This window comes from Myotis yumanensis, unplaced genomic scaffold (genome assembly GCF_028538775.1).
Source record: "Myotis yumanensis isolate MYYU_CA2020_CCGP unplaced genomic scaffold, mMyoYum1.0.hap1 SCAF_28, whole genome shotgun sequence".
Taxonomy (NCBI): Eukaryota; Metazoa; Chordata; class Mammalia; order Chiroptera; family Vespertilionidae; genus Myotis; species Myotis yumanensis.
The window spans coordinates 703,123-730,778 of NW_027223779.1; the positions used below are offsets into that span (position 1 = coordinate 703,123).

General features: G+C 44.2%; 1 protein-coding gene across 1 annotated transcript in view; it reads right to left on the reverse strand.

Moving 5' to 3' along the window:
• Positions 1 to 10,496: 10,496 nt before the first annotated feature.
• LOC139000751 (proline-rich protein 23C-like) overlaps positions 10,497 to 27,656 on the reverse strand; it is a 47,890-nt gene continuing 30,730 nt past the window's right edge. Inside the window, exon 2 of the mRNA XM_070402812.1 lies at positions 10,497 to 11,242. Coding sequence (XP_070258913.1) covers positions 10,497 to 11,242 — 746 coding nt within the window. The remainder of the gene's footprint in view (positions 11,243 to 27,656) is intronic.

Genomic DNA, 27,656 nt, shown 5'->3' on the forward strand with positions numbered 1-27,656 from the left:
TTAATGAAAGATTACAGAGGTGACCATCCAGCCCTGGTCCAGAGAAAATCCACTTGGAATAGTATACAGGGAAGGTGATATTATAAACACCAAATGAAGGAGAGTCTTACAAGAAGAGTCCATTGTTCATGTAAGTAAAGAACATAACCTGACACAGGCAGTCACCCAGAACCTTTATCTAGAGGAAAGGTGCAGAAGTGGAAGCCAAGGATCTAGACGTAGTCACCCTCCCAGGGAGGGAAACTGCATGTGGGACCCATTAAGCTTTCTATAAGATGCCTGGCTCCCAGACACATCCTGCACTTTCTGAGGAAAATAGTGTTAAAGAAGTTTGTGGAGTTTATTTCTCAGGACTCTCAACACAGCTCAGAACTGGCATCTATAGCACATTTCACATGAGCGTGAGGAAAATTTGCAGAGCCCATGGTCTGGATGTAGGAAAGAGGAAGCTACAGGTGGAATATCAAGGAAGAGATGCCATTACCTCAGTCCATTAGAATATATGTGAGGGTCTTACCTACAGATGATCCAAGTGCAAATACTTCCAGCATCACTTTGCAGTACAGAAGTCTCTGAGCCTCATCAAGAATTCCCCATTCCCCTGGAGAGAAGGCAATGGCCACATCCTCAAAGTTCATATCCTGTTATAATGGGGACAGTTCAGTCCATTATCAGCTTCTCTCCTAGGATTTTACATTTATCATACACCCCAACTTCCATATCCATCTGCTCCCTAGACTTCTGACTACAGAGAAGATACCTGGCCTTTGTTTCATCAGATACACTCACTCCTTATATTCCTACTGATGCAGTGTCTTCTGATGACAATAAGGGCAAAGAGCATATAGATCCTACCTGCTCTCTCGTACAAAAATGTTGTACACACTACGCCTTTCAATACAGTGGGTGTCATGAACATAGGATATGGATTGATGTTGTCCATAATGAGAGTGTGAGTGATTGGACACTGTTCTTGTCAGGCAATAACCCTGTTGTTCCCTAGAATCTCATCCCAATTCCCTGTAAATTTTGGCATCAGACTTTACCCTTTTGAAACCAAGCTTAGGTTGCTGAGGCCATCAATTTGCACTTCCTGCCACACATAAATCTTTCAACAACACTTCTCTCACATAGCTTCATTCCCAGAGGCATGATGCCAAAGGTAACACAAATACGTCATGACTTGGACCATTTTTCTTAATCATCATATTTTCCAATACTCGAATTCACCCCTTCAGTAATGTATTTCTCTCTTACCCTTCAACATTCCCAACACTAGCCAAGATGCCACTGATATATGCTCTCTCATTCCTATTGATCACTGTAACTGCCCTCCAAAAAAAAAAAAAACGCCACAACCTCTCCTATTGAGATCCACATCAAATCTCAGATATCCAGAGCCTACCTCTTATAGTGCTGCACTTGATGTCCCTTCACCAGTCACAGCACTCAAGTCCCATCACCTATGGCCCTCTGGCCCAGGTCCAGTGTATCTCACATATGTCCACTCATTCCCGTATGTAAATCAGTCAGACTACTGACCACAAAAAGGCTCTCAACACAATCCTGGTGTGTGATTCACAAGCAAAGATGCAACAACTACCGTCTCATCTTGTTTTAATTTCTCTTTGCTCTCCAATTAAACAGAAAAAAAAGTTTTAAAAAAGATGATCTGCAAGTCTACCCTGGTCACTTCACTTCCAACTTTAAAGACATTTTCAACCTGAACTTCTCCTCAGAGTTCCAGATGCTTATGAAGTGCTCTCTGAAATATCGCACACCAAAACAGATAAAAAAATAACAATTTTGTATTCCCAATGAACATTACACTTCTACTCTGAATATCTGCATCTCAGTTGATAGTGCTTCCATACATGCAGTTGTCAAATTCAAACTTTCAAGTCATTCCTGGCTCTTACCTCTCTCTCAGACTCAAAATTAGAAAATCCAGTTGGCCACACATAAAACACTAATCCAGAAAACAAAAGCTTATTTCACCCCCACAGTCACCATCATGGGTCACTTACCATCATGCTCACCACAGCAACCTCCAGTCTAGACTTTCTACCACCTCCCTCACAGCAATATGGTTGGTTATGCTTCAGCCACAGGAAGTCTAATTAGACCTGGTTCAGATCACCTGCCTCTGCTGCTCCAAATCTGCCATTACTCCCATCACCTGCAGACCAGACTCCAAAGGTTTCACAAGGTCCTCTAGACCTCATTCCTGTTCAATTGTCACCAGTTCCTATTTTAAAAAATGGACACAAGCCCCAGCTGGTTTGGCTCAGTGGATAGAGCACCAGCCTGTGGATGCCGCTTCGTTCTTGAATGAGCTCAGTCTTCACTCTAAGCCTTTGCACATAAAGGAACCTATGACTAGAAGGTCTACTCACATCTTATTCCATTGTTTGCCAAAAACAGGTGTCATTTCAGACAACCTTAGACATGTACTTAGAATTCTGGGCTTGGTGTCTCACCAAGGTCCCCAGATATAAGGGCTAGAACAGAGGCAAGACAATCTCAGGATACCACTATCACAGAAGTTGTAAGAGTGTGAGGCCCTGATATGAGTTCCACAAAACAAAACCCTTAAACCACTCTGCATTTGCAGGAATCTGTGTTCAGAGAAAGATCTGTTGAGACTCTGGCCACCAACCCCAGGATCGATGGGCTCAGACTGCTCAGTACCGTTTCCCAGTCAATAAGCCCATGTGTCCTGGAGATGACCACATTCCTTCAAGACTCAGTCCTCAGTGCACAATCTTTCCAGTTACCTTATCTTTTATAGGACTTTTGCCACCTGTCCCCAGCTGCTATCATCTCTCTTCTAGTCTGTTCCTCTTCTGAGCTGCTTTGGGGAAAGTTTACAGAACTACCTCACACAATGTCCCTCTTTTCGTCAGGACCTTTCATGTCCCCAGATTCCTGAGAATGAAAGTAAAACTCCTTGTGCAAAACTCTGCCTCATCTTCTTTGTTGCCTATATACACAAAACAAGTCCTACGTTTCCCAAATCCTCCTAGTTCAGTCACACCATCATGTCCTCACATGGAGGTATTGTAACCTGTTAACCTCTTTCCCCATCACACCTTTTGCTACACATGAACTCACTGTTCCTGGAAGTGGGACCGGGACTGCAGGACCCCAGAGGTGCCTACACACCAGGCTGGAGGGTTAACTCAACAAGGCATCGTCGAACTCTGTAAGCAGAGAGGTGTCCAGGAGTCACAAAAGCCCAAATTCTGGGCGTGTTGGGGCTCAGCAAACCTCAGACACACTCCTTCATAGGGGGATACTGCCTCTGATGCCTTGTCCTTCTGGAGACCTGGCGCTGGGAAGCCTCACTCTCTGTGAACAGACCAAAGAGGTCAATATGACCACCAGGTAGATGCAGGAACTCCCACCCTCAACCATGTACACCTGGATAATATGCCTCTCCTGGGTTTTCATTGGCTAAACCCAGCCATCATTAGGGGCATAGCCCTTTGGGTAATATACCTTTCCAGGCCTCCCAGGTGTAAATAGTATCCCAGTCACTCACTGACCATTGAGAATATAGGTGTTTGGAAGCCAGAATGTTGCTGGGAAATAACAACATTAGGATTGGGTGGCCAGTGGTAGTTTCTGCGGTCTGTTGTCTCCAACTGATTTTTTTGTTAATTTGTTTTTTGAGAGATAGGATGGGACAGGGAAAATAGAAACATGGATCAGCTGCCTCCTGTCAACCCCTCACCCTCCCACTGGGAATCCAGCCAGATTCCTGAGAACAGTGCCTATTTCAGAGGCACTAGACTGTGCCTCATGAATAATTTCACCAGAAACCTTTCTGTGCATGGGAAGATTCTAAATCCTCTGAGCTATACCAGCTCTCAGATTTTTTATTTTTAATAAAAAATATGACATTTTTAGGAGACAAATCAGGCTATGAGAGAATATATACAGTACAATTTCATTTGTTTAAAAACAACATTTGAAATACTACAAAGAACAAAAGGTTAACCCTTCATACAATGTTAGAATGTTTGTATTCAGTACACATTGTGGAACTATGGAGCTAATAGCTACCAAATGTTTACTGCATGTGCCAGACCTGGAATTCAGTGCTTTACATGCATTATTATGTCATTTAGTCCTTTCTGCAAACTGAGATTTTATGAAGAGCAAATTGAGGCTCAGAGGCTTTATGTAAATTGCCTGATAGTAGAGTTAAATAAAGGCAGGGCTGGAAGGCAAACCCAAGTGTTTCTAATAACAGAGATCTGACTTAAAATGTTAGACTCTGCTGCCTCCAGGAGAGTAGAATTGTTAAAGCACACCCATTAGGACCAGCTAGATCAGTGGTTCTCAACCTTCCTAATGCTGTGACCCTTTAATAGAGTTCCTCATGTTGTGGTGACCCCCAACCATAAAATAATTTTCGTTGCTACTTCATAAATATAATTTTGCTACTGTTATTAATCGTCATGTAAATATCTGATATGCAGGATGTATTTTCATTGTTACAAATTGAATATAATTAAAGCATAGTGATTCATCACAAGAACAATGTGTAATTACACATGTGTTTTCCGATGGTCTTCAGCAACCCCTGTGAAATGATTATGTCGTTCAAGCCCCAATATGGTCATGACCCACAGGTTGAGAAACACTGGGCTAGATGTTATGGTGAGTAACAAACATTCCCAAAACTTCAGTGGCTTATACTAAGGAAGGTCTCTTTCTTCTTTTTTAAATAATAATTTTGTTATTGCTTAAATTATTACTAAGTGTCTTACATATGTCTCCGTTTTTTGCCCATTTCCTTGACAATGCCCTGGCCTCCCCTACCTCCCAGTGTCTTATGTCCATTGGTTATGCTTATATGCATGCATACAAGTCCTTTGGTTGATCTATTACCCCTCCTTTGCCCTCCCCCCTCCCCGGCCTTCCTGCTGTAGTTTAACAGTCTGTTCGAGGCAACTCTGCCTCTGTATCTATTATTGTTCAAAAGTTTATAATGGACTCTATTATCCATGAATGAGTGAGATCATGTGGTATTTTTCCTTCATTGACTGGCTTATTTCACTTAGCACAATGCTCTTCAGTTCCATCCATGCTGTTGCAAAAGGTAAGAGTTCCTTCTTTTTTACAGCTGCATAGTATTCCATCGTGCAGATGTACCAGAGGTTTCTAATCCATTCATCTACTGATGGGCACTTAGGCTGTTTCCAGATCTTAGCTATGGTGAATTGTGCTGCTATGAACATATGGGTTCATATATCCTTTCTGGTTGGTGTTTCTGGTTTCTTGGGATATATTCCTAGAAGTGGGATCACAGGGTCAAACGGGAGTTGCATTTCCAGTTTTTTGAGAAAACTCCATACTGTCTTCCATAGTGGCTGCACCAGTCTGCATTCCCACCAGAAGTGCACAAGTGTTCCTTTTTCTCCACATCCTCTCCAGCACTTATCATTTGTTGATTTGCTGATGATAGCCATTCTGACAGGTGTGAGATGGTACATCATTGTTGTTTTGATTTTCATCTCTCTGATGATTAGCGACTTTGAGCATGTTTTCATATGTCTCTTGTCTTTCTGAATGTCCTCTTTTAAAAGGTGTCTATTTAGGTCCTTTGCCCATTTTTTGATTGGATTGTTTATCTTCCTTTTGTTAAGTTGTATGAGTTCCCTATAAATGTTGGAGAATAGGTGCTTATCAGATATAAGGTTAGCAAATATATTCTCCCATGTAGTGGGCTTTCTTGTTGTTTTGTTGATGGTTTCTTTAGCTGTGAAGAAAATTTTTATTTTGATGTAGTCCCATTTGTTTATTTTCTCTTTAGTTTCCAATGCCCTAGGATTAGTATCGGTGAAGATATTGCTTCAGCATATGTCTGAGATTTTGTTGCCTTTGGATTCCTCTAGTATTTTTATGGTTTCCCTTTGTATATTTAAGTCCTATATCCATTTTGAGTTTATTTTTGTGTATGGTGTAAGTTGATGGTCTAGTTTCATTTTCTTGCATGTATCTGTCCAATTTTCCCAATACCATTTATTGAAGAGACTATCTTGACTCCATTGTATGTTCTTGCCTCCTTTGTCAAATATTAATTGAGTGTATTGGTTGGGGATGATTTCTGGGCTCTCTATTCTATTCCATTGATCTATATGTCTGTTCTTGTGCCAGTACCAGGCAGTTTTGAGAACAGTGGCTTTGTAATACAGCTTGATATCTGGCATTGAGATCCCACCTACTTTGTTCTTTCTCAGGATCGCTGCAGCTATTCGGGGTCGTTTTTTCTTCCAGATGAATTTTTGAAGAGTTGGTTCTAGGTCTGTGAAATATGCCCTTGGTATTTTAATGAGAAGTGCGTTGAATTTATAGATTGCTTTGGCAGTAGAGACAATTTAATGATGTTGATTCTACCAATCATTTCAGCAGCGCTTGGCGGTGTGGGACTAACCAGCAGAAGAATTCCTGCTGGATGGTGACGGCTCCCGTGGGAGCATCATCCAGGAGAGCGCTGGGTTCCAGGCTGATGGGCGAGTGCGCCCCCTCTCCAGAGCCCAAGCGCGCCTCAGGGACCAGAGACACTGGCGGGACCGACCTGGGCTCGGGCTCGGGTTTGGGCTCCAGCACCGTGTTGACGCTAGGCAGGGCACAGCCTTCAGCCATGACTAGCACTGAGGTGAGCGAGTCTACAGCCCAGGGCACCGGGGGGCCTTGCAGGCTGGGCGCCATCCCATCTTCAGGGCCCGCGGGCTCCTCAATTTGGCAGCACTCGGCGGGCCGGGGTCCTCCGGAGTCCGGTTCACACTGGGGTGCAGCATGGGAGCTGAGGCTGAGGAGTTGGCTGCCTAACATCCCAGTGGCGCTGCGGGCGGTGCTTCTGGAGAATGGCAGAGGGCGAGTGTCACTCACTGTCTGCAACGGGGGGGGGGGGGGGGGGGGGGGGGGGCGGGCTTGGTGAAGCGTCTGGCGCCCGCCCCGTCGGGTGCAGGGGGCAAGTCCACTTGATCAGCGGCCTAGCCAGGTTCTAGCCAGGTACTCCAGCGCCATCTATGTTCAGGGACCGGGTCTTGGCGAGATCTCTCCCCTGAAGGCTTGCTTGGTGAACTCGGTCGCCGACCAAGACAACAAGCCTAGGGCTGAGAATCTTGGAAGAGTAGACTGTGCTTTCTTTTATAGCTCCAGAGCGTGGTGGGAGGAGCCAAACCAGCTGCCCGCCGGCTCCACCAATCAGCCACCCCCAGGAGTGAAAGCGTCACCTCTTGGGCCTCATGTTTCAGGTGGAGGCACACATGCCCCAAGGGAGGCCCCGCACGGCATGCCCCTTCAGGTGGCATTCACCCAAAGGATCGAAAGGAAAGATTCTGCTGAACGTGGCTGCGCCTGACATTCATTCCTCGAAGCGAATGGGCCGGGAGAGGGTGGGGTGTTGTTGTGGGTGGGTGGTGGGCAGGGGTAGACCGGAGACGCAGACACACCAAATGAAGCTGGCCTTGGAGGTCATGGGAGGCAGAGGCTGAAGTTGATGTGTATAAAATGTGTATGGTTTTGTATATTAGCGAGCCCCTTGCTTGTCCTTCCCTGCTCAGGTCAAGTCCAGGCACAGGGCTCTGGCTGCAGGAGGGCGTCTTGCCTAGGCGCTTCTCAACCAGCACAGGGCGGGACGTCCTTGCCCTGGCTGGGTCATCTGGTCCACCTCCCAAAAACCCACAATGCTCCCTCTCTGGATGGATGGTCAGAGACCAAGTCCCGGCCAGGCCACGTGGGCTTGCCCAAGCGTCTGTGCATTGAGTTGAAAGGCTCGATTGATGTCATTTCTAAGAAACGGGGTTTTGTTGATTTGTTTGTTTGTTTGTTTGTTTTTAAGGTGGGGTTTTTTTAAAGGAGGTTTTTATTTATTTTTTGTTGTTTGTTGTTTAAAAAAAAAAAAAGAAAAAAACTCCCTCATTGGCCAGAGGACCCCGCCAGCTCCCCCCTTGGTAATCAGTGAGGGATTGCAGCCCGTTCATCCCTAAAACAGGCCTCTCCGGGTCTTGGGAGCAGGCCCCGGATGGCGCCGCCAGCGGCGGGGCGAAGCCAACAGGGGCCTTAGAAAACGGGCTTGCAAACCAATTAAAAATCCCTGTTGTGTAAGGAACTAGCCAATCAGAATAGACTAGACAGGAATGACGATTTTATTTCTGTCCAAATAAAGTTTATTATGAAAACAGGCCTGTGTGGGGGATTAGGGGGCAGACAAGTACATATAGGTTGGGTGGCTCAGGTGAAATAGGGCGGTGTGTTCACATCGATGCCATACTTGCTGAGGGCAGCGGCCAAGTCCTCCATGGTTCGAGTGTACTTGCCGGAGCCACGAGAGGCGGTGCCCTTCGTTTTGCACAGCTGCAGTGCATCGTTGGCAATATCTGCGATGAATTTCTGGGCAGCTATGGAGAAGAGCCTAACTATGCGAGGGTCTGCAGCTTCTAAGCCAGCGTGGTTTAGGTAGAAATGAGTCACCGGATCTGGGATGGTAGGTGTGTAACCTTCCAGCTGCCCCAGAAAGTCCAGCAGGTGTGTGCTGGACACCACTGGCTTCACGCCTCCATTGGCCGAGCTCGGCAGCATATAAACCCCATTAGACATGGCCCCCTCATGTGGCTCGCATCCAGCGGTTGTTGGAAAACCTGGCGTGGCTGGGGGGCCTTTGGCATTACTTGATTTTCCCAGGGCCCGCGAGGAAGACGTGTCTGCTTTCACATCACTCTTCTTGCGCAGTGCATGGGAAACCTGCACAGACTCCAGCAAGTGCCTCTGGAGGCCGCTGCGAGGCCTTTAGATGGCCTCTTTTGGCAGCTCAGGATGACTTCTCTTCCCCTTCCTCTTGGGAATAGCGAGCTTCTCCTCTGCCTTTTTTGGGGTGCCAGCCCCGCCGCAGCCTCCCCGCTGGCTCCGGTTCAGCTGAGTGACGTCGTCCACAGACATGTTCACTTTGTTGGCCATTGCGGGCGCGGAGTCGGCCTGGGATCGAGGCAGCGCTTCAGCTCGGCCGTCCGTCACTTCTCGCGCAGCGCAGGAGCTGTTCCTGTGCGGCCTCCAGATGTTGGGGTCCGAGCCAGCTTTCTCATCCTTCTTCCTTTGGCCCAGTGCATGGAGAGCCTGCGTAGACTCCAGCAAGTGCATGTGCAGGCGGCTGCGAGGCTTTTGGATGACCTCTGGCGGCAGCTCAGGATGACTTTCCGTTCTCTTCATCATCTTGGGATATGGCTAGCTCCTCCTGTGCCTCTGCTGGGACCCCAGCCCAGGCGTTCCAGGCGTTCCCAAAGGCGGGGACAGAGCCGGCGAAGACGAAACGGCACAGAAACGGCGTTCAGTTGATCAGCAGCCTAGCCAGGTGCTAGCCAGGTGCTTCAGCGGCTTCTATGACCCAGGACCGGGTCTTGGCGAGACCTCTCCCCTGAAAGCTCCCTTGGAGAACGAGGAAGGCGATGGCGACCAAGACAACGAGCCTAGGGCTGAGAAGCTCCGCACACAAGACCCTGCTTATTTTTATAGCCCCAGAGCCTGGTGGGAGGAGCACAATCAGCCGCTCGACCAATCAGCCGCCCCCTGGACTGTGACAACTGTGAAAGCATCACCTGTTGGGCGCACATGCCCCCAAGTTAGGCCCTGCGAAAGTACTGAAATAAAAGGTTCTGCTGAACGTGGCTTCGCCTGGCATTCATTCCTAGAAGGAAATGGGCAGGGCGTGGGTGGGGGATGAGGGGGGGTGGGGAGGGGGCGGAAGGTGGTAGCCCAGAGACGCAGACACACCGAATGTAGCTGGCCTTGGAGGTCATGGGAGGCAGAGGCGGAAGTTGATGTGAATAAAAGGTGTATGGCTTTGTATATTAGCATGCCCCTTGCTGGTCCTTCCATGCTCAGGTCAAGTCCAGGCACAGGGCTCTGGCTGCAGGAGGGCGGCTTGCATTGGCGCTTCTCGACCAGCACAGGGCGGGACGGCCCCGCCTGAGCTGGGTCATCTGGTGGACACCCGCCCCGCCACGCTCCCTCCCTGCATGGCTGGTCAAGCCTCTACCTAGAGACCAAGTCCGGGCCAGGCCACTTGGGCTTGCCTAAGCTTCTGGGCATTGAAAGGCTGGATTGATGTCATTTCTAAGGAGGGTTTTTTTTTTTTTTTTAAAGAGTTTATTTTTTTTAAAGAAGGTTTTTATAAGGAGGGTTATTTTAAGATTTTTGTTTCTTTGTTTGTTTGTTTTCAACTCCCTCATTGGACACAGCACCCTGCCAGCTCCCCCTCGGTAAGCAGTGCAAGACGACGTCCTGGCTTAGCTCCATGCACACACGGACTTGCCGGTGCTTTACCTGGTGGTGACCATTGATCGACAATTCTGCAAAGCAGCCTACATCAAAAGAGCATCTGTCTTTATTCATTGTTTTCACATGTGTGGTAAACTCACAACAGCTATCAGAATCCCTTCTCCTGGTCCTCAGCCCCTTGAGGAGGGATTGCATCCCATTCATTCCTAAAACAGGCATTTCCAGGCCTTTGGAGCAGGCCCCAGAGCATGCAGCCAGGGGCGGCAAACCCGAGGACCTGGACTGGGGCTTGGGGACAGAGGTAGAGTTTGGAGCGGTGAGCTTGGGAAGGGCTCCCACAGGTTAAAGCTCAGGTTGGAGTAGGGCCCAGGTGCGTTTCTCTCTGGACTAGGCCTCGGGGGTGGAGGCCATGGCCCTCGGATGGGGCCGTGTGGGAGCAGTGGGCTGCCTGACCGGGTTCCAGTGAGCCAGCCTGCAGGGAGCATCAAGGGAGCCTGGAACCAGGAGGACATCTCCTCGTCCTGGTGGGGGGCCTCTATTGGGAGGGCGATGTGTGGGGTTGACGTGCAGAATTCCTGCTGGATAGTGATGGCTCCTGTGGGAGCATCATCCAGGAGAGTGCCGGGTTCCAGGCCGACGGGCGAGTGAGCCCCCTCTCCAGAGCCCAAGCGTGCCTCAGGGACCAGAGATACTGGTGGGACCAATGTGGGCTTGCTTTGGGTCTCGAGGACCGTGTTGACGCTAGGCAGGGCACAGCCTTCAGCCACGACCAGCACTGAGGTGAGCGCGTCTGCAGCCCAGGGCACCGGGGGGCCTTGCAGGCTGGGCGCCATCCCGTCTTCAGGGCCCGCAGGCTCCTCAATCCAGCAGTGCTTGGCGGGCCCGGGTCCTCCGGAGTCTGGTTCACACTGGGGTGCAGCATGGGAGCTGGGGCTGAGGAGGCTGCTGCATCCTATTCAATTCCTAGAGTCGCCATGTCCCTCTGCCACCAAAGAAGGGGGTTACAAGAACAGAGAGGAATCCCCTGAGAGTCCAGATGCCAGGAGTCACAAATCAAGGTGGCCGTGGGACCCCTTTCCATCTGGGGGCTCTGGGGAGCTCCTCGCCTGCCTCCACCAGCTGCTGGTGGCCTCTGGCATCCTGCTCTCAGAGCTAATATACAAAAGCATACACATTTTATTCACCTCAACTTCAGCCTCTGCCTCCCATAACCTCCAAGGCCTGCTTTGTTTGGTGTTTTTGGGTCTCCGGTCTCCCCCTTCCCGCACCCCTCCCTCGTGGCCTCCTTTGGAGGAATCAACACCAGGCATCGCAGCCACGTTCAGCAGAAGGAGAGAGAGAGAGAGAGAGAGAGAGAGAGAGAGAGAGAGAAACAGTAATGTGAGAGAAACATGAGTTGGTTGCCTCCCACAAAAGCACCCTGCCCAGAGCCAGGATAGAACCTGGTCAGTGCAACCACGCGTGTGCCGTTGACCAGGATTCCCTTGTGACCCCGAATGGAACCCTCAGCTTTCCATTGCATGATAGGACCTCTCACCTACTGAGCCACACCTGCAGGGTTCTGTTTTGTCTTTCAGTTGGATCTTGTCATCTGTTTATACTGGAAGAGCTTATCGCCAGTTAAGGGTGCTTGCGATGTTATGGTTTACTGAGTGTTTTGAATTCCTTTCTCACATTTCTCGCTTGCCTCCCATAGACTTTCGTTGTGTGGTTACCTGGATTCTTGACTTAGGACAAATGAACAGCCTCTCCTTACAGTGGAGGTTGAAAAACCAAGAGAAACACACACACACACACACACACACACACACACACACACACACCCCAAACCACCCCCAAGGTAAAGCTCTACCTCACACCACATTCCATCACTGCTAGATGTATTCAAGGACAGTTGACAACTTGGATAGCAGAGACAGTGAACAGGGCTTCTATAGACTTACATGTCAATTCTTAAATGAAGCATGTGGTTAAGGTCATTTTAAGTTTTTTTTTTTTTTAGTAAATTCATTAGGTTTAAGGGCATCCGTTTGCCACGGATGGAAAGCACAGACAGATATGTGACAGGCAACGATAAGCACTGAAATAGTCCTTAAAATCCAGAAATTCTACTGATTAAAAAAATACAAATGGGACCGAAGTTTGTAACCATTCATTGCCGAGAAATAGAATCAATTGCAATGAATGACGAGAAACGAGCAAAGAAAAAATAAAATAACCTCCCCCCCCAACACTCTTCATGGGTCCTGGGTCCGAGGAGTCCGCACAAGAGGCGACGGTGAAGCATGCCAGGCATCGCAACCAGGTTCAGGAGAATGTTTCCTTGAGATGCTTTTGGTGAATGCCACCTGAAGGGCGGGCCCATGCGGGGGCCTAGCCTGGGGTATGAGCGTCCCCACACTAAACCTGACCTCCAATGGGTGACGGCGATTCATAGCCATTTTGATGTCATAGCCATTGTAATGTCATAGCCATTGTGATGGCGTATCCATTGTTATGTAATGGCCATTATAAGGTCATAGCTATAGTGATGACATAGCCATTGTGATATCATAGTCATACCCACTTTAATGTCACCGCCATTGAAAAGTCATAGCTACTAAAATGCCACAGGAATTGCATCGTCAGATGCCATAGCCATCATTACCTCAAAACAATAGTAACGTCATAGCCACTGAGATGGCATAGCCATTGTAACTTTGTAGCCTTTGTGATGTCATAGCCATTGTCACGTCATAGCAGTTGTAACATCATAGCCCTTGTGGTATCAGGGTCATTGTGAAGTTATATCAATTGTGACTTCATAGCAATTGTTATGTCATAGCCATTGTAATGTTATAGCCATAATGGCATAGACATTGTGACATCATAGCCACTATAACATCTATTGTAGAGTCATAGCTATTGTAACATCTTAGCTATTGTAATGTCTTAGCCAGTGTAACATCGCATCCATAATAATGAAATAGCAACTCCAGTGTCATGCCATTGTGCCTTCATAGCCATTGTGACATCATAGCCATTGTAACCTCATAGCCACTTTAATGTCACAGCCAATGAAACGTCACAGCTACTATAATGCCACAGGCATTGTACCATCATAGCCACAATAATGTGATAGACACTGTAATGTCATTTTTTTTTGGACATCATATGCAACATAAAATTGTAGCCATTGTGAGGTCATAGCAACTATAATGTCACAGCCACTGTAAAATCATTGGCACCATAATGACATAGACATAGTTAGGTCACTGCAAATGTAATAACATAGATGTTTTAACGTCATGGCCATTCAAAGGTCATAGCCATTGTGATGCCATAGCCATTGTGATATCATAGCCATAGTAATGTCATAGCCATTGTGATGGCATAGTCATTGTGACATCACAGTGAGTATAACACAACATATATTGTAATGTCATAGCCACTGTAGTTAGCCATCATGATGTCATAGATATTGTGATGTCATAGCCACGATAATGTCACAGCCATTGTAACATGATAGGCACTATAATGTCATAGATATAGTAAAGTCATTGCCACTGTCTTGTCATAGCCGTTGTGACGTCATAGGAATTGTGATGTCGTAGCTCTTGTGACGTCATAACCATTGTAACATCAAAGCCCTTGTGGTATAATAGTCATTGTGAAGTCATATCAATTGTGACTTCATAAAAATTGTGATGTCATAGCCAGTTTGATGTCCAAGATATTGTAACGTCATAGCCATTATAATGTCATAGCTATTGCAAAATCATGGCCATTGTGATATCGTAGCCATTGTAATGTCATAGCCATTGTGATGTCTTAGCCAATGTAACGTCAGAGTCAGTATAAAGTCATGGCCACTCTGATGGCATAGCCATTGTAACTAGATAGCCACTGTGATCTCATGGCCATTGGAACGTCATAGCCACTATGATGTCATAGAAACTGTGATGTCATAGCCATTGTGATGTCATAGCCATTGTGATGGCATAGCCATTGTGACATCACAGCGACTATAACATCATATATATTGTAAGGTCAAAGCCACTGTAGTTTCATAGACATTGTAATGACATTGCCGTTGACTTCATAACCATCATAATGTCATAGACATTGTGATGGCATAGCCACAATAATGTCACAGCCATCGTAACGTGATAGGCACCACAATGTGATAGAGATAGTATAGTCATTTCCACTGTCCTGTAATAGCCATTGTGACGTCATAGCCATTGTGATGTCATAGGCATTGTGACATCATAGCCATTGAAATCTCATAGCCACATTAATGTCATAGCCATTGAAAGGTCATAGCAATTGGAATATCGTAGCCCTTGTGATATCATAGTCATTGTGAAGGCTTGTCAATTGTGACTTTATACCATTTGTGATGTCACAGCCACTAGCACATCATATCTACTGTAAAGTCATGGCTCTTGCAATATCATAGCTACTGTAACGTCATAGCCAATGAAACATCGGATCCATAGTAATGGCCTAGCCACTCTATGCCATAACCATTGTGCCTTCATACCCATTGTGACATCATAGCCATTGTAACCTCATAGCCACAATAAGGTCACAGCCATTGAGACGGCGTAGCACTTTTAAGGTCATTGACATTGGAAAGTAATAATATTTGTAATATCATAGCCCTTGTGTTGGCGTAGCCATTTTCAAAATAGCCATCGTCACGTCATAGACATCATAACATCAGAGCCATTGTAACTTCATAGCCACTGGGACGTCCTACTCACTATAATGTCATAGCTTTTATAACGTCACAGTCATGATAAAATCACAGCCATTGCAACGCCATAGGAATTGTGACGTTGTAGCAATTGTGACATAGCAATATTAACATCATAGCTGTTGTGACATCACATAAATGTGAAGTCATATCGAGTGTGACTTCGTAGCAATTGTGATGTCCTGGCCATTATCAAGTCATAGCCATAGTGATGACGTAGCCATTGTGACGTCATATCCACTTTAATTTCGTAGCCATTGAAAAGTCATAGCACCTACAATGCCACAGGAATTGCATCATAATAGCCACGATAATGTCACAACCAATGTAACGTCACAGGCACCGTAATGACGCAGACATATTTAAGTCCTTGCAAATTTCACGTGATAGCCATTTTGATGTCATAGCCATTGGAACGTCATAGCCACTATGATGTCATAGAAACTGTGATGTCATAGCCATTGTGATGTCATAGCCATTGTGATGGCATAGCCATTGTGACATCACAGCGACTATAACATCATATATATTGTAAGGTCAAAGCCACTGTACTTTCATAGACATTGTTATGTTATTGCCGTTGACTTCATAACCATCATGATGTCATAGACATTGTGATGGCATAGCCACTATAATGTCACAGCCATCGTAACGTGATAGGCACCACAATGTCATAGAGATAGTATCGTCATTTCCACTGCACTGCAATAGCCATTGTGACGTCATAGCCATTGTTATGTCATAGGCATTGTGACGTCATAGCCATTGAAACCTCATAGCCACATTAATGTCATAGCCATTGAAACGTCGTAACCTTTGTCACATCATATGCATTGCTAAGTCATCGCATTTGTAATATCCTAGCCATTGTGTCGGCATACTCATTGTGATCATAGCCATCGTCATCATGGCCATGAAAACATCAGAGCCGTGGTAACGTCATAGCTACTATGACATCATAACCACAATAATGTCATAGCCTTTGTAAAGTCATAGTCACAATAATATCACAGACATTGTACCGTTATAGGCATTGTGTCCTCATAGCCATTGTGACATCATAGCCACTGTAACATCTTAGCCCTTGTGACATCACAGTCAGTGTGAAGTCATGTCATTTGTGACTTCATAGCAATTGCGATGTCATTGCCATCATGACGTTACAGCAACTGTGACGTCCTGGCCACTATAGTGTCACAGCCAATGTAATATCTTAGGCACTACAATGCAATAGACATAGTAAAGTCATTCCCACTGTATGGTCATAGCCATTGTGACGTCATAGCAATTGGAACATCGTAGCCCTTGTGATATCGTAGTCATTGTGAAGGCTTGTCAATTGTGACTTCATACCATTTGTGATGTCACAGCCACTAGCACATCATATCTACTGTAAAGTCATGGCTCTTGCAATATCATAGGTACTGTAACGTCATAGCCAATGAAACATCGGATCCATAGTAATGGCCTAGCCACTCTAGTGCCATAACCATTGTGCCTTCATACCCATTGTGATATCATAGCCATTGTAACCTCATAGCCACAATAACGTCACAGCCATTGAGATGGCGTAGCATTTGTAAGGTCATAGACATTGGAAAGTAATAATATCTGTAATATCATAGCCCTTGTGTCGGCGTAGCCATTTTCAATATAGCCATCGTCACGTCATAGCCATCATAACATCAGAGCCATTGGAACTTCATAGCCCCTGGGACGTCCTACCCACTATAATGTCATAGCTTTTATAACGTCACATTCATGATAATATCACAGCCATTGCAATGCCATAGGAATTGTGACGTTGTAGCAATTGTGACATAGCAATTTTAACATCATAGCTGTTGTGACATCACATAAATGTGAAGTCATATCGAGTGTGACTTGGAAGCAATTGTGATGTCATGGCCATTATCAAGTCATAGCCATCGTGATGACGTAGCCATTGTGACGTCATACCCACTTTAATTTCGTAGCCATTGAAAAGTCATAGCTACCTACAATGCCACAAGAATTGCATCGTCATAGCCACGATAATGGCACAGCCACAGTAACGTCACAGGCACCGTAATGACACAGACATATTTAAGTCAATGCAAATTTCACATCATAGCCATTTTGATGTCATAGCCATTGGAACGTCATAGCCACTATGATGTCATAGAAACTGTGACGTCATAGCCATTGTGATGGCATAGCCATTGTGATGGCATAGCCATTGTGACATCACAGCGATTATAACATCATATATATTGTAAGGTCAATGCCACTGTAGTTTCATAGACATTGTTATGTTATTGCCGTTGACTTCATAACCATCATGATGTCATAGACATTGTGAGGGCATAGCCACTATAATGTCACAGCCATCGTAACGTGATAGGCACCACAATGTCATAGAGATAGTATGGTCATTTCCACTGCCCTGCAATAGCCATTGTGACGTCATCGCCATTGTTATGTCATAGGCATTGTGACGTCATAGCCATGGAAACCTCATAGCCACATTAATGTCATAGCTATTGAAATGTCGTAACCTTTGTCATACCATATGCATTGTAAAGTCATCGCATTTGTAATATCCTAGCCATTGTGTCGGCATACTCATTGTGATCATAGCCATCGTCATCATGGCCATGAAAACATCAGAGCCGTGGTAACGTCATAGCTACTATGACATCATAACCACAATAATGACATAGCCTTTGTAAAGTCATAGTCACAAAATATCACAGACATTGTACCATTATAGCCATTGTGTCCTCATTGCCATTGTGACATCAGAGCCACTGTAATATCGTAGCCTTTGTGACATCATAGTCAGTGTGAAATCATGTCATTTGTGACTTCATAGCAATTGCGATGTCATTGCCCTCATGATGTTACAGCAACTGTGAAGTCCTGGCCACTATAATGTCACAGCCATTGTAACATCACAGGCAACGTAATGACACATATTTAAGTCATTGCAAATTTAACGTCATAGCCATTTTGATGTCATAGCCATTGGAACGTCATAGCCACTATGATGTCATAGAAACTGTGATGTCATAGCCATTGTGATGTCATAGCCATTGTGATGGCATAGCCATTGTGACATCACAGCGACTGTAACATCATATATGTTGTAAGGTCAAAGCCACTGTAGTTTCATAGACATTGTTATGTCATTGCCGTTGACTTCATAACCATCATGATGTCATAGACATTGTGATGGCATAGCCATTATAATGTCACAGCCATCGTAACGTGATTGGCACCACAATGTCATAGAGATAGTATCGTCATTTCCACTGTCCTGTAATAGCCACTGTGACGTCATAGCCATTGTTAGGTCGTAGGCATTGTGACGTCATAGCCATTGAAAGGTAATGGCCACGTCAATGTCATAGCCATTGAAAAGTCATAGCTATCTACAATGCCACAGGAATTGCATCGTCATAGCCACGATAATGTCACAGCCATTGTAACGTCACAGGCACTGTAATGACACAGACATATTTAAGTCAATGCAAATTTCAGGTCATAGCCATTTTGATGTCATAGCCATTGGAATGTTATAGCCACTATGATGTCATAGAAACTGTGATGACATAGAAACTGTGATGTCATAGCCATTGTGATGTCATAGCCATTGTGACATCAGAGCGACTATAACATCATATATATTGTAAGGTCAAAGCCACTGTAGTTTCATAGACATTGTTATGTCATTGCCGTTGATTTCATAACCTTCATGATGTCATAGACATTGTGATGGCATAGCCACTATAATGTCACAGCCATCGTAATGTGATAGGCACCACAATGTCATAGAGATAGTATCGAAATTTCCACTGTCCTGCAATAGCCATTGTGACGTCAAAGCCATTGTTATGTCATAGGCATTGTGACGTCATAGCCATTTAAACCTCATAGCCACATTAATGTCATAGCCATTGAAACGTCGTAACCTTTGTCGTACCATATGCATTATAAAGTCATCGCATTTGTAATATCCTAGCCATTGTGTCGGCATTCTCATTGTCATCATAGCCAGCGTCATCATGGCCATGAAAATATCAGAGCCGTGGTAAGGTCATAGCTACTATGACATCATAACCACAATAATGTCATAGCCTTTGTAAAGTCATAGTCACAATAATATCACAGACATTGTACTGTTATAGGCATTGTGTCCTCATAGCCATTGTGACATCATAGCCACTGTAACATCATAGCCCTTGTGATATCATAGTCATTGTGAAGACATGTCATTTGTGACTTCATAGCAATTGCGGTCATTGCCATCATGTCGTTATAGGAACTGTAACGTCCTGGCCACTATAATGTCACAGCCAATGTAATATCTTAGGCACTACAATGCAATAGACATAGTAAAGTCATTCCCACTGTATGGTCATAGCCATTGTGACGTCGTAGCAATTGTGACGTCATAGGAATTGGAATACCGTAGCCCTTGTGATATCGTAGTCATTGTGAAGGCTTGTCAATTGTGACTTTATACCATTTGTGATGTCACAGCCACTAGCACATCATATCTACTGTAAAGTCATGGCTCTTGCAATATCATAGCTACTGTAACGTCATAGCCAATGAAACATCGGATCCATAGTAATGGCCTAGCCACTATATGCCATAACCATTGTGCCTTCATACCCATTGTGACATCATAGCCATTGTAACCTCATAGCCACAATAAGGTCACAGCCATTGAGACGGCGTAGCACTTTTAAGGTCATTGACATTGGAAAGTAATAATATTTGTAATATCATAGCCCTTGTGTTGACGTAGCCATTTTCAAAATAGCCATCTTCACGTCCTAGACATCATAACATCAGAGCCATTGGAACTTCATAGCCCCTGGGACGTCCTACCCACTATAATGTCATAGCTTTTATAACGTCACATTCATGATAATATCACAGCCATTGCAATGCCATAGGAATTGTGACGTTGTAGCAATTGTGACATAGCAATTTTAACATCATAGCTGTTGTGACATCACATAAATGTGAAGTCATATCGAGTGTGACTTGGAAGCAATTGTGATGTCATGGCCATTATCAAGTCATAGCCATCGTGATGACGTAGCCATTGTGACGTCATACCCACTTTAATTTCGTAGCCATTGAAAAGTCATAGCTACCTACAATGCCACAAGAATTGCATCGTCACAGCCACGAAAATGGCACAGCCACAGTAACGTCACAGGCACCGTAATGACACAGACATATTTAAGTCAATGCAAATTTCACGTCATAGCCATTTTGATGTCATAGCCATTGGAACGTCATAGCCACTATGATGTCATAGAAACTGTGATGTCATAGCCATTGTGATGTCATAGCCATTGTGATGGCATACCCATTGTGACATCACAGAGACTGTAACATCATATATATTGTAAGGTCAAAGCCACTGTAGTGTCATAGACATTGTTATGTTATTGCCGTTGACTTCATAACCATCATGATGTCATAGACATTGTGATGGCATAGCCACTATAATGTCACAGCCATCGTAACGTGATAGGCACCACAATGTCATAGAGAGAGTATCGTCATTTCCACTGCCCTGCAATAGCCATTGTGACGTCATAGCCATTGTTATGTCATAGGCATTGTGACGTCATAGCCATGGAAACCTCATAGCCACATTGTCATAGCCATTGAAACGTCGTAACCTTTGTCATACCATATCCATTGTAAAGTCATCGCATTTGTAGTATCCTAGCCATTGTGTCGGCATACTCATTGTGATCATAGCCAGCGTCATTATGGCCTTGAAAACATCTGAGCCATGGTAACCTCATAGCTACTATGACATCATAACCACAACAATGCCATAGCCTTTGTAAAGTCATAGTCACAATAATATCACAGACATTGTACCGTTATAGCCATTGTGTCCTCATAGCCATTGTGACATCATAGCCACTGTAATATCGTAGCCCTTGTGACATCATAGTGTGAAATCATGTCATGTGTTACTTCAGAGCAATTGCGATGTCATAGCCATTGTGATGGCATAGCCATTGTGACATCAGAGCGACTATAACATCATATATATGGTAAGGTCAAAGCCACTGTAGTTTAATAGGCATTGTTATGTCATTGCCGTTGACTTCATAACCATCATGATGTCATAGACATTGTGATGGCATAGCCACTATAATGTCACAGCCATCGTAACGTGATAGGCACCACAATGTCATAGAGATAGTATCGTCATTTCCACTGTCCTCTAATAGCCACTGTGACGTCATAGCCACTGTTAGGTCGTAGGCATTGTGACGTCATAGCCATTGAAAGCTCATGGCCACATCAATGTCATATCCATTGAAAAGTCATAGCTACCTACAATGCCACAGGAATTGCATCGTCATAGCCACGATAATGTCACAGCCATTGTAACGTCACAGGCACCGTAATGACACAGACATATTTAAGTCAATGCAAATTTCAGGTCATAGCCATTTTGATGTCATAGTCATTGGAACATCATAGCCACTACGATGTCATAGAAACTGTGATGTCATAGAAACTGTGATGTCATAGCCATTGTGATGTCATAGCCATTGTGACATCAGAGCGACTATAACATCATATATATTTTAAGGTCAAAGCCACTGTAGTTTCAAAGACATTGTTATGTCATTGCCGTTGACTTCATAACCTTCATGATGTCATAGACATTGTGATGGCATAGCCACTATAATGTCACAGCCATCGTAACGTGATAGGCACCACAATGTCATAGAGATAGTACCGTCATTTCCACTGCCCTGCAATAGCCATTGTGACGTCATAGCCATTGTTATGTCATAGGCATTGTGACGGCATAGCCATGGAAACCTCATAGCCACATTAATGTCATAGCCATTGAAACGTCGTAACCTTTGTCATACCATATGCATTATAAAGTCATCGCATTAGTAATATCCTAGCCATTGTGTCGGCATTATCATTGTCATCATAGCCAGCGTCATCATGGCCATGAAAACATCAGAGCCGTGGTAACGTCATAGCTACTATGACATCATAACTACAATAATGACATAGCCTTTGTAAAGTCATAGTCACAATAATATCACAGACATTGTACCGTTATAGGCATTGTGTCCTCATAGCCATTGTGACATCATAGCCACTGTAACATCTTAGCCCTTGTGACATCACAGTCAGTGTGAAGTCATGTCATGTGTGACTTCATAGCAATTGCGATGTCATTGCCAGCATGACGTTACAGCAACTGTGACGTCCTGGCCACTATAATGTCACAGCCAATGTAATATCTTAGGCACTACAATGCAATAGACATTGTAAAGTCATTCCCACTGTATGGTCATAGCCATTGTGACGTCTTAGCAATTGTGACGTCATAGCAATTGGAACATCGTAGCCCTTGTGATATCGTAGTCATTGTGAAGGCTTGTCAATTGTGACTTCATACCATTTGTGATGTCACAGCCACTAGCACATCATATCTACTCTAAAGTCATGGCTCTTGCAATATCATAGGTACTGTAACGTCATAGCCAATGAAACATCGGACCCATCGTAATGGCCTAGCCACTCTACTGCCATAACCATTGTGTCTTCATACCCATTGTGATATCATAGCCATTGTAACCTCATAGCCACAATAACGTCACAGCCATTGAGATGGCGTAGCATTTGTAAGGTCATAGACATTGGAAAGTAATAATATTTGTAATATCATAGCCCTTGTGTCGGCGTAGCCATTTTCAATATAGCCATCGTCACGTCATAGCCATCATAACATCAGAGCCATTGGAACTTCATAGCCCATGGGACGTCCTACCCACTATAATGTCATAGCTTTTATAACGTCACATTCATGACAATATCACAGCCATTGCAATGCCATAGGAATTGTGACGTTGTAGCAATTGTGACATAGCAATTTTAACATCATAGCTGTTGTGACATCACATAAATGTGAAGTCACATCGAGTTTGACTTGGAAGCAATTGTGATGTCATGGCCATTATCAAGTCATAGCCATCGTGATGACGTAGCCATTGTGACGTCATACCCACTTTAATTTCGTAGCCATTGAAAAGTCATAGCTACCTACAATGCCACAAGAATTGCATCGTCATAGCCACGATAATGGCACAGCCACAGTAACGTCACAGGCACCGTAATGACACAGACATATATAAGTCATTGCAAATTTAACGTCATAGCCATTTTGATGTCATAGCCATTGGAACGTCATAGCCACTATGATGTCATAGAAACTGTGATGTCATAGCCATTGTGATGTCATAGCCATTGTGATGGCATACCCATTGTGACATCACAGCGACTGTAACATCATATATATTGTAAGTTCAAAGCCACTGTAGTGTCATAGACATTGTTATGTTATTGCCGTTGACTTCATAACCATCATGATGTCATAGACATTGTGATGGCATAGCCACTATAATGTCACAGCCATCGTAACGTGATAGGCACCACAATGTCATAGAGAGAGTATCGTCATTTCCACTGCCCTGCAATAGCCATTGTGACGTCATAGCCATTGTTATGTCATAGGCATTGTGACGTCATAGCCATGGAAACCTCATAGCCACATTAATGTCATAGCCATTGAAACGTAACCTTTGTCATACCATATGCATTGTAAAGTCATCGCATTTGTAATATCCTAGCCATTGTGTCGGCATACTCATTGTGATCATAGCCATCGTCATCATGGCCATGAAAACATCAGAGCCGTGGTAACGTCATAGCTACTATCACGTCATAACCACAATAATGTCATAGCCTTTGTAAAGTCATAGTCACAATAATATCACAGACATTGTACCGTTATAGCCATTGTGTCCTCATAGCCATTGTGACATCATAGCCACTGTTATATCGTAGCCCTTGTGAAATCATGTCATGTGTGACTTCATAGCAATTGCGATGTCATTGCCCTCATGATGTTACAGCAACTGTGAAGTCCTGGCCACTATAATGTCACAGCCATTGTAACATCACAGGCAACGTAATGACACAGACATTTTTAAGTCATTGCAAATTTAACGTCATAGTCATTTTGATGTCATAGCCATTGGAACGTCATAGCCATTGTGATGGCATAGCCATTGTGACATCACAGCGACTATAACATCATATATATTGTAAGGTCAAAGCCACTGTAGTTTCATAGACATTGTTATGTCATTGCCGTTGACTTCATAACCATCATGATGTCATAGACATTGTGATGGCATAGCCACTATAATGTCACAGCCATCGTAACGTGATAGGCACCACAATGTCATAGAGATAGTATCGTCATTTCCACTGCCCTGCAATAGCCATTGTGACGTCATAGCCATTGTTATGTCATAGGCATTGTGACGTCATAGCCATTGAAACGTGGTAACCTTTGTCATACCATATGCATTATAAAGTCATCGCATTTGTAATATCCTGGCCATTGTGTCGGCATTCTCATTGTCATCATAGCCAGCGTCATCATGGCCATGAAAATATCAGAGCCGTGGTAACGTCATAGCTACTATGACATCATAACCACAATAATGTCATAGCCTTTGTAAAGTCATAGTCACAATAATATCACAGACATTGTACCGTTATAGGCATTGTGTCCTCATAGCCATTGTGACATCATAGCCACTGTAACATCTTAGCCCTTGCGACATCACAGTCAGTGTGAAGTCATGTCATTTGTGACTTCATAGCAATTGCGATGTCATTGCCATCATGACGTTACAGCAACTGTGACGTCCTGGCCACTATAATGTCACAGCCAATGTAATATCTTAGGCACTACAATGCAATAGACATAGTAAAGTCATTCCCACTGTATGGTCATAGCCATTGTGACGTCGTAGCAATTGTGACGTCATAGCAATTGGAACATCGTAGCCCTAGTGATATCGTAGTCATTGTGAACGCTTGTCAATTGTGACTTCATACCATTTGTGATGTCACAGCCACTAGCACATCATATCTACTGTAAAGTCATGGCTCTTGCAATATCATAGGTACTGTAACGTCATAGCCAATGAAACGACAGATCCATAGTAGGCCTAGCCACTCTAGTGCCATAACCATTGTGCCTTCATACCCATTGTGATATCATAGCCATTGTAACCTCATAGCCACAATAACGTCACAGCCATTGTGATGGCGTAGCATTTGTAAGGTCATAGACATTGGAAAGTAATAATATTTGTAATATCATAGTCCTTGTGTCGGCGTAGCCATTTTTAATATAGCCATCGTCACGTCATAGCCACCATAACATCAGAGCCATTGGAACTTCATAGCCCCTGGGACGTCCTACCCACTATAATGTCATAGCTTTTATAATGTCTCATTCATGATAATATCACAGCCATTGCAATGCCATAGGAATTGTGACGTTGTAGCAATTGTGACATAGCAATTTTAACATCATAGCTGTTGTGACATCACATAAATGTGAAGTCATATCGAGTGTGACTTGGAAGCAATTGTGATGTCATGGCCATTATCAAGTCATAGCCATCGTGATGACGTAGCCATTGTGACGTCACACGTACTTTAATTTCGTAGCCATTGAAAAGTCATAGCTACCTACAATGCCACAAGAATTGCATCGTCATAGCCACGATAATGGCACAGCCACAGCAACGTAACAGGCACCGTAATGACACAGACATATTTAAGTCAATGCAAATTTCACGTCATAGCCATTTTGATGTCATAGCCATTGGAACGTCATAGCCACTATGATGTCATAGAAACTGTGATGTCATAGCCATTGTGATTTCATAGCCATTGTGATGGCATACCCATTGTGAAATCACAGCGACTGTAACATCATATATATTGTAAGGTCAAAGCCACTGTAGTCTCATAGACATTGTTATGTCATTGCCATTGACTTCATAACAGTCAAGATGTCATAGACATTGTGATGGCATAGCCACTATAATGTCACAGCCATCGTAACGTGATAGGCACCACAATGTCATAGAGATAGTATCGTCATTTCCACTGCCCTGCAATAGCCATTGTGACGTCATAGCCATTGTTATGTCATAGGCATTGTGACGTCATAGCCATGGAAACCTCATAGCCACATTAATGTCATAGCCATTGAAACGTCGCAACCTTTGTCATACCATATGCATTGTAAAGTCATCGCATTTGTAATATCCTAGCCATTGTGTCGGCATACTCATTGTGATCATAGCCATCGTCATCATGGCCATGAAAACATCAGAGCCGTGGTAACGTCATAGCTACTATGACATCATAACCACAATAATGTCATAGCCTCTGTAAAGTCATAGTCACAATAATATCACAGATATTGTACCGTTATAGCCATTGTGTCCTCATAGCCATTGTGACATCATAGCCACTGTAATATCGTAGCCCTTGTGAAATCATAGTCAGTGTGAAATCATGTCATGTGTGACTTGATAGCAATTGCGATGTCATTGCCCTCATGATGTTACAGCAACTATGAAGTCCTGGCCACTATAATGTCACAGCCATTGTAACATCACAGGCAACGTAATGACACAGACATATTTAAGTCATTGCAAATTTAACGTCATAGCCATTTTGATGTCATAGCCATTAGAACGTCATAGCCACTATGATGTCATAGAACCTGTGATGTCATAGCCATTGTGATGTCATAGCCATTGTGATGGCATAGCCATTTTGACATCACAGCGACTGTAACATCATATATATTGTGAGGTCAAAGCCACTGTAGTTTCATAGACATTGTTATGTCATTGCTGTTGACTTCATAACCATCATGATGTCATAGACATTGTGATGGCATAGCCACTATAATGTCACAGCCATCGTAACGTGATAGGCACCACAATGTCATAGAGATAGTATCGTCATTTCCACTGCCCTGCAATAGCCATTGTGACGTCATAGCCATTGTTATGTCATAGGCATTGTGACGTCATAGCCACATTAATGTCATAGCCATTGAAACGTCGTAACCTTTGTCATACCATATTCATTATAAAGTCATGGCATTTGTAATATCCTAGCCATTGTGTCGGCATTCTCATTGTCATCATAGCCAGCGTCATCATGGCCATGAAAATATCAGAGCCGTGGTAACGTCATAGCTACTATGACATCATAACCACAATAATGCCATAGCCTTTGTAAAGTCATAGTCACAATAATATCACAGACATTGTACCGTTATAGGCATTGTGTCCTCATAGCCATTGTGACATCATAGCCACTGTAACATCTTAGCCCTTGTGACATCACAGTCAGTGTGAAGTCATGTCATGTGTGACTTCATAGCAATTGCGATGTCATTGCCATCATGACGTTACAGCAACTGTGACGTCCTGGCCACTATAATGTCACAGCCAATGTAATATCTTAGGCACTACAATGCAATAGACATAGTAAAGTCATTCCCACTGTATGGTCATAGCCATTGTGACGTCGTAGCAATTGTGACGTCATAGCAATTGGAACATCGTAGCCTTTGTGATATCGTAGTCATTGTGAAGGCTTGTCATTTGTGACTTCATACCATTTGTGATGTCACAGCCACTAGCACATCATATCTACTGTAAAGTCATGGCTCTTG